At 39.3% G+C, this 8417-nt stretch overlaps 1 protein-coding gene, 1 long non-coding RNA gene and 1 other non-coding gene across 4 annotated transcripts in view; all 3 read right to left on the bottom strand.

The window, feature by feature from the left end:
- Window positions 1-1437: 1437 nt before the first annotated feature.
- rnf175 (ring finger protein 175) lies at window positions 1438-7559 on the bottom strand. The gene is made up of 9 exons (XM_034114356.1): window positions 7429-7559; window positions 6909-6946; window positions 6274-6415; window positions 5202-5356; window positions 4818-4925; window positions 4385-4505; window positions 3527-3660; window positions 3271-3372; window positions 1438-2578 (listed from the first exon to the last, which is right to left on the bottom strand). Exons 1-9 carry the CDS (start codon window positions 7447-7449, stop codon window positions 2458-2460), a joined length of 942 nt encoding a protein of 313 aa, XP_033970247.1. The 5' UTR covers window positions 7450-7559; the 3' UTR covers window positions 1438-2457.
- A 592-nt stretch (window positions 7560-8151) lies between these two features.
- Window positions 8152-8417, bottom strand: part of LOC117469863 — a 2715-nt gene continuing 2449 nt past the window's right edge. For both annotated transcript variants that reach the window (XR_004554628.1, XR_004554629.1), the window contains exon 9: window positions 8152-8249. This is a non-coding gene — a long non-coding RNA (uncharacterized LOC117469863). The remainder of the gene's footprint in view (window positions 8250-8417) is intronic.
- LOC117469892 lies at window positions 8321-8413 on the bottom strand. The gene has a single exon (XR_004554633.1). It is a non-coding gene; the product is annotated as a small nucleolar RNA SNORD14 (small nucleolar RNA).

Raw genomic sequence — 8417 nt, 5'->3', positions numbered from 1 at the left:
TTTTCACCTAAACAACCTTCATCTGTCACTCAATCGATCGCATTTTGAATAAGTCACATGTGAAACATATTCTCATTCTGATTGGCTGTTAAGTGGTGCCCACGTGACATTACTACCACCATGTTGTCTTTCCTCAATGAAGGCTGAGACATTGGCTAGATGCAGAGTCAATTTTTTAAGTTATATTTCGTGATTTTAATCATATTATGTGTGTAGTTGGATGCTAACATAACATCTCCACTCTGTCATAGTGAAATGTCAATTAATATAAAAACCTTTCAGAAATTTGAATATTTATTATTATTTATAATATTTGTTAAACAGTACACAGTCACCTTGCTAACTGAATCATGTTGCTAACTGAAGGTCCACCATGTGCTCATTAAATGCTAATATTAGCCAAAAATGTCCACCCTGTCAGCAAAGTCCATGAATAATATAAAATGTACATTTTCAGAAAGCTATTTAGTCCCTTTCTCAACAATATATTTCAGTTAATGGAAAAAGTATTTGGATAATAATGAAATTATGGCAAACTATTTGTACCATTGTCCACCCTGTCAGCAAGCCTTCCATGACAGGGTGGACATGGTACAAATAGTTTGCCATAATTTCATTATTATCCATATTTTTCCACGAACTGAAATATATTGTTGAGAAAGGGACTATAGCTTTCTGAAAATGCAGTTAATTTATATAACGTGTGGGAGCTTGACCAACATCCATTTCTAACAGCATAACATATACTTAATACAATGAATATGAAGTTCAATGGAAAATCTCAGCTCTTTTTTTTTGGAAATGGGGAAGAAAACGGTAGGTAGGAGATAGATAGATAGATATGGGAAATATTTGCGTTGAACAAAATAATAGGGAACCTGAAAGCAACAAAGTAGGAGGTGAAGGAGCATCTTTGCCAAGTCCAGAGTGACCACAGAAGGAACCACGTTGGCACACACGCACACACACACACACACACGTATACATCACTTCAGGGGACATTACATTGACTTACATGCATTTCCTGGAGACTTATCCTAACCTTAACCATAACAAACACATGCCTAACCCTAACCCTAACCCTAACCAAGTCTTCACCCTAAAATTAATGATTCCCCTCATGGGGACATCCATTATGTCCCCATGAGGGGGGCGAGTCCCCACATGTGACTGTGTAAACAGATGTAGGTCCCCGCAAGGATGGTAATGCTAGGCCACACACACACACAGAGAGAGAGAGAGAGAGAGAGATCTATAAATATTGCATTTTAACGATAGCTTTATAGTTTGTTTGTGTCCAGGCTACAAGCAACAGTATTAAACATGAATGTAAACAAAGCTGGATTTAATTTAATTTAAATACATTTTTCATGAATAACAATCAAACTGCTCCAAGGAAACTGAACATAAAGAATAAAACATGTTCTGACACACTGGTGAGGTTTTACAAATATTTAATAAATACAAAGTATTAATACCAGCAGCAGTGTTCCTGATAACAAAAAGAAAAAAGACTCTTGTGATTTCAAGTCATTCAAACGCCTGATCCTGAACATGTGGAGGACCCCATGTTTAGGGCACATCATCTCGAGACTATAGCAAAACAAGAGCGTCGTCTTACATTACGGTTGCACAATTAATGATGATCCATAGACATCTCAATATGACGAGGTGCGATGTTATTAAAATAAAAAAATTGTGTCCATATTCTACAGATTTGAAGATAAAAGTAAACAAATCGTGGCAATAAATAATGATGTTAAAGGGGCCCTATTCATTTTCATGTCATTGGTCAACCGCTTAGAGAAGTCCCGCCCCTTAGCCTATCACGAACAATGTGTAGATAGGAGCGTGAGTGTTCCATAGTGATGTCACTGTGTTCTGGAAGTAAATGGAGGCGTTTCAGGCAGAATAGGGCCCCTTTAAAATTATAATTCAGTTTAATATTGTGGATCAAATTGGGTTTAAGAAAAAATATCTAAAATATTCAGCTTTAACTTAAAATCAGTCTTGTCAGTTTTTATTTTAAGGGATAAAAAACGAAATGCTAAGTCGACTGTTTAGCCTCAGCTTCGTACAGACAAAAACAGACATTTTAAAATAAACAGAGACAGATGAAATGTAAACGGGTCTATCTTCAGGAGAGACCTTTCTGTAACGCTGTGATCTGTTAGTGTACAAACTAACGTTTAAAAAGGCATTTTGGATGAAACAGTACAAAGTAAAGCGATGGTTTTTATCACATTAAAAATCTCCGTCGACATATCCCCCCCCCCCCAAAAGCAAACACTGGATCTGTGCTGCCGTATTTTCAGCAGTTTTGGCATCAAAGTGTCGTCCGTCTGCAGGAAACGGTGCAAGCGTTCAGTTCAGATAACAATGAGACTGCAGAAGAATCGTTTCCTGTGACAGTTTTTCTTTTTTTTTTTTTAGCACTTATTGCATTTTGGCGAGGCTCTACTCGAGGCCCAGAGTGAAGTTTATCCCGTGGACGATGCCGATGATGATTGGCTGCCAGGCAACAAGGTATCTGAGCCAATCAAGAAGCTGCCCGTACAGGACGTGAGTCTTCTCCCAGCTGACAGGAAACAGAGCAATTAAGGAGGAAACGAGAGGGACTAGAGACAATGCATCGAAGAGTCCTCAAACCCTGAAACAAGTCAGCATAATAGGCGCGTTCACACCGGAGTACTTTTACCCGTACTTTTCCCGTTTAGTTCCGATAGTGCCTGGAATTTTGCGTTCACACCAAAAAGAGAACTTAGTTCCGAGAACTTTTACCTCCATTTTTTTTTAGTGCCTGCTAGAGAGGTGGGACTATTCTGGGGAGAAAAAAGTACCAATTTCGATTGGCTGGGCGAATTGCAAACCACGCTCCATAAAACTCTAAAAAAGCCGCCATTGTATTTGCTGGCATTAGCATTATTAGCATTAGCATTAGCTATATATATATCTATAGATCTGTACTAAGAGCCCTGGGGTAATAAGTGCTGAGTACTAAGTGCTGGGAACTAAGTACGGCAAAGTACTTGGTGTGAAAGCGGCTAATGAGTCCTAAAACCCTGAAGTTAGTCAGCGTAGTGAGTCCTTTTTAAGTGATTATATTTAAAAATATTTATTTAAACCTCAAAGCAGATTAGACATTAAATAAAGACAAAATCCGGGCTAAAAAAATAAAAATGAAAACAATATCAAAAATCATATAAATAATAACCATAGCATTGGATACACATTTCTACATAATATATATATACTGTATATAAAGGATACGGGTTGCTCATCATCTTCTTCATGTCCACCTTCTCGTTGCAGTACGGACACGTCAGCTTTTTACCCACAATGCACCAGCCGCGGATGCAGAACTCGTGAAATCTGAAGCATCGCCGCAGGTTAAGGAGGACGAACTGAAAATAAATATCATTCCACCACAGATTTATCCCAGAATGACTCAAATCACGTACAATGTGTTGGAGCGCTAACCAATAGGAGCGTTCCACAGTGATGTCACTAAGTAAAGGAAGGATACATGTGTCCACAGGACAGCTGGAACGTGTCCTCGATGAACCCTTCCTCCTCCACCTCCACCAGGATCCTCTGACCACAGACGGCACAGATGTCGTCGCTCAGGCTTCGGCTCGGCATGCCTCCCCTGTTGTAGTACTGAAAACACACGTGTAGAATCTGTTTTATATAACTGTTAGAAAGACATCACTCGTGGCTTGAGCTTCAATCTCAGGATCCATGTATTTATGATCCTCTCCAGAATGGAAGGAGTCATCACATACAGAGCATCAACTAGTTCCTGAACAGTGTCCTTCACATGCTGATATCCAAGAGAGGGAGTTACACAGTCACAAGATGGAGGAATACCGGTTCTTCTAGGTAATCATACATCCTGTCATGTTCAAAATACATGAGTAATACATGAGTTTTTTCTCAAAATGTTTTTTTTTTCCTGAAAATCTCAAACATTTGGACTTTTTCTCAAAATCTTAAATATCTGACTTTTTCTCAAAATCTCAACATTCGTACTTTTAAAAAAAAATCTGACTTTTTCTCAAAATCTCCAAAAATCTGATAGAACTTTCTGATAGTGCCGTGGGTCCACATTTCAGATATGTCGTCATATCGGACGCAAATCTGGATCAGCTCCGTTTTTAGAGATTTGGGTCCGGAGGAAAAGAGAGAGGGTTTTATTTTCTGACGCTGCGTGAGTTCCCCGACACACCGGGGACACATCTTTATCTATCAAAGACATCAACAAGTGTATTTTGCATGATAGGTCCACTTTAATATATGAATTTAAGGTGGATTTTTGGACATTGACATTAATTAAACATCGTTTCCATTAAGAACCAAATGATTTAATGAAAGAGAGTCGTACCCCGATGGTGGAGGCCATGTAGTCGGAGCAGATTTCTGCAAAGTCTCTTCCCATGACGCCGTAATAAAGTCCGTAAAACAGCATGATGACTCCCACGTCCATGGAGTCCTCCGCCTTGATCCTGCACACAGAGGTCTTGGTTATTATAACTATATATATATTATATACCCGCTGTCTTTATTACAGCTAACTGATGAGCCGGAGGTCTGGGGCTCGGATCAAATGGTAAAAGCCCCATTTTTATATTTTAAGGATTTTAGATTAAGAAGAATACAAATCCATACGCATGTCCCTAAATCCGGAAGCAGATTATTTTTCAAGTGAAGAAATCATTTGTGAATAAATAAAACAAGGAGGGAAAAAACTACTTATTATAAACTATTTATTTTAAATGTAGGGGAATGAAAGAAGTTATACTGTGCAGCGGCCTCACCTGAAGAAGACGTTGAAGCCGAACATGGTGAACATGATGGCGAGGTAACCGAGAACTCCCACCGCGTAACTCAGTTTATAGATCAGCAGGAACCACTTATACACCATCCTGGAACACACACACACACACCTTTAGATTTGAACACACACACACACACACACACACACACACACACACACACACACACACACACACACACACACACACACACACACACACACACACACACACACACACACACACACACACACACACACACACACACACACACACACACACACACACACACACACACACACACACACACACACACACACACACACACACACACACACACACACACACACACACACACACACACACACACGTGATTGTTTTGCTCACCTGGGCGTCCGGCAGGAAAGAGGTTTTCGCGTCGCTCTGAAAACGACGTAGCTGGTGACGACGGAGAACACCCCCCACATGGAGAGGAACCTCCACCAGTACAGCTTGATGGTGAAGTAGAGAGGAACCACCCACATCTGCACCAGTGTCACCAGCTGAGGAGGAACCAGTGAGGCCAGGGTTCTTACTCAACTCAATTTAAAGATAACCTATCAGTCTTTTTGCTGTGCTGTTCCCTCTCCTGTAGTGTGTTCTAAAGGTTTCTGTGAATGCACATGGTCTCCTTGCACCAGAACATCTACAGGAGAGGACTCTTTAAAGTAGAGACACTACATACTGATATACACCTGAACATCAGCAGGAGAGGACTCTTTAAAGTATAGACACTACATACTGATATACACCTGAACATCAGCAGGAGAGGACTCTTTAAAGTAGACACTACATACTGATATACACCTGAACATCAGCAGGAGAGGACTCTTTAAAGTAGAGACACTACATACTGATATACAACTGAACATCAGCAGGAGAGGACTCTTTAAAGTAGAGACACTACATACTGATATACACCTGAACATCAGCAGGAGAGGACTCTTTAAAGTATAGACACTACATACTGATATACACCTGAACATCAGCAGGAGAGGACTCTTTAAAGTAGAGACACTACATACTGATATACACCTGAACATCAGCAGGAGAGGACTCTTTAAAGTAGACACTACATACTGATATACACCTGAACATCAGCAGGAGAGGACTCTTTAAAGTAGAGACACTACATACTGATATACAACTGAACATCAGCAGGAGAGGACTCTTTAAAGTAGAGACACTACATACTGATATACACCTGAACATCAGCAGGAGAGGACTCTTTAAAGTAGAGACACTACATACTGATATACACCTGAACATCAGCAGGAGAGGACTCTTTAAAGTAGAGACACTACATACTGATATACACCTGAACATCAGCAGGAGAGGACTCTTTAAAGTAGAGACACTACATACTGATATACACCTGAACACTCTTTAAATGTATGTCATGTATATATGAAGGCCTCACGTTGTAGGACCGATGGTGTCTCTGCTTCCACTGCACCAGGACGATCTGAGCCACCACCAGTGTGGCGATGAGGATCATCACCATCTCTGCGTGCATGGCCTCGTGGCCGCGATGTTTCACATGCAGACGCTCGTGCTGCACCCTGACGGAGGGGAAAACAAAGAAAGGCACAACAAAAAAAACTGGTCAGAGAGAAAAAGGGATGGGGGAAAGAATGCAGCATTTATTTAGAATTGTAATTATTAATCATACATTTGTTATTTCTTTCCTATTTTTGTATTATTATTTGTACACCAAGAGTATAACTATGGCAATTTTTGATCCTGAAAAGATCAGAAATGCACTCAGCATCCTCAATAACCTCCAACACCACTCCATATATTTCCAAATTGGCCACGTCATCAGTCACAAGGCATAGGATATAATGCAATTCATATTAATTAACACACCTTATGCTAATTGTGCAAATGACCCAACATATGCCGGTTAGCATCCTGCAGTGTCTATGTGCTGGAGACTCCTCCTACTACACATTTATTTGGGGTATTCAACATTTCAGGGTTCACTCTGCTGTGAATACATTGCAGTATTTATAGAGAAAGTGAAGTGTGTGTGTGAGAGGAAATGAAACTCACTTCCAGTTCTCTCTGTGTGTCATCTTCAGCAGGTCGTCCTGTGAGGACAGAAATAACAGCAGTGGGTCTCTGGACACTTTAAAGTAGGTTATTACCGTTAATACAACATCATTATTTAATCAAGTAAAGCCTCCATTGTGTTCAGGGGTGGGAAGTAACTCAAGTACTATATTAAGTACAATTCTGAGGTACTTGTACTTGAGTATTTCCATTTTAATGCTACTTTAAACAGCTGTAGCTACTTTTAACTAAATGTATGTCTATCAATTAAACCACTGGACTATCTTTTTAAGTCACAAAAGAGTCAAATTATTAAAATATTGGACAAAGAGTACATCAGAATTCCGGTTATGGTTTTCTGACACTTTGTTTACAGCTGGTTTTAAGCTAGGCGGCTAGTTAGCCACAGCTAGCTCTGTTAGCTCCCGTTAGCTCCCTTTATAGCGAATTTAAACATAAATATCACCATTTAGTGGAAACAGTGTCTGAAAAGCTGTGTTGTGAATCTGAGTTCACTTACCTGCGGGTGCACGCCCGCCATTATTGCTTTTTCTTCACCTTTCCCGGTTAAAGCTAGCCTGCTAACAGCTAGCTCTGCTAACAGCAGCTTCCCTGACAGCTGGAAGGGGTGCGGGAAGCGAGGAGGGACAAAATTCACCCGTAACGCGAAATCACTGAATTACACGTTTACATATTTGGTGGATTAATCATACATTTTAGCAGTAAAACTTTGTTAAAACATTAATTTAGCATTAACTTATTACATTATAGGATATAATTTACTTTCAAGCTACTTTACATGTTTACAGTAGATTGGTATTAGAGTATTCTGTATATTATGTTTAGATACTCTGAAAAGGTATTTCTTACTGAGAATGTATATATTGTTTTAATGATCTTCAGTTTGTATTTTAATCGATAAGTAATTTTGTATTCCTGTACTCTTATATAATAATATTCCAAATGCTGTGCAAATATTTTGTAATGAATTCATCTTATACAGCTGCAACTCATCTACCTGAATGTGTACTTATATGAACCTTACGATATATTCTTACCTTTTATCTAATGTTTATGTCTACATCTGGCACTTTTATAAATATTGTATTGAACACTTACAAATGTATTAAACCACGTACGAGGATGACAAACTGGCAGCAACAGACACAATTCACAATTTCAGTACATTTTATTTTTGGAGAATCCTAATGAGACATGTTTACAAAAAGAGAAACAAATCAACTTTAGTCAACAGTGATCTTTATTTCTTTGTCAACAACAAAAACAGTCAATAAAGATTGTGGGGTAAACGAATCCTCGGCTCCTGGTCGTTTCTTCCACCTGTGAGAATAAATAAAAACACTTTTAATAAACAGAACATTTAAATGATTATCCGATTATAACGAGTTAATTCGCTCAGACATCCAAGGAAGGATTGGGCCATCACTGGTCTCTCGACCTCTGGTGGAAACTACGAATGGCAGGAAGAAGCTTCATCACAGCGAATTA

The sequence above is a fragment of the Trematomus bernacchii genome, unplaced genomic scaffold (assembly GCF_902827165.1).
Source record: "Trematomus bernacchii unplaced genomic scaffold, fTreBer1.1, whole genome shotgun sequence".
Classification (NCBI taxonomy): Eukaryota; Metazoa; Chordata; class Actinopteri; order Perciformes; family Nototheniidae; genus Trematomus; species Trematomus bernacchii.
The sequence above is the reverse complement of the archived record's forward strand: the minus strand, read 5'-3'. Positions and strand labels throughout refer to the sequence as shown.

Bases quoted from the DNA above. Each gene is read 5' to 3' on its own strand.
- rnf175 (XM_034114356.1), bottom strand. From the start codon at position 7,449: ATGGCGGGCGTGCACCCGCAG. The intron at 5,357-6,273 runs GTGAGGCCTTCA...GTTCCTCCTCAG, and splicing joins GACACCATCGGTCCTACAAC to CTGGTGACACTGGTGCAGAT. The intron at 4,506-4,817 runs GTGAGGCCGCTG...CTCTGTGTGCAG, and splicing joins GGCTTCAACGTCTTCTTCAG to GATCAAGGCGGAGGACTCCA.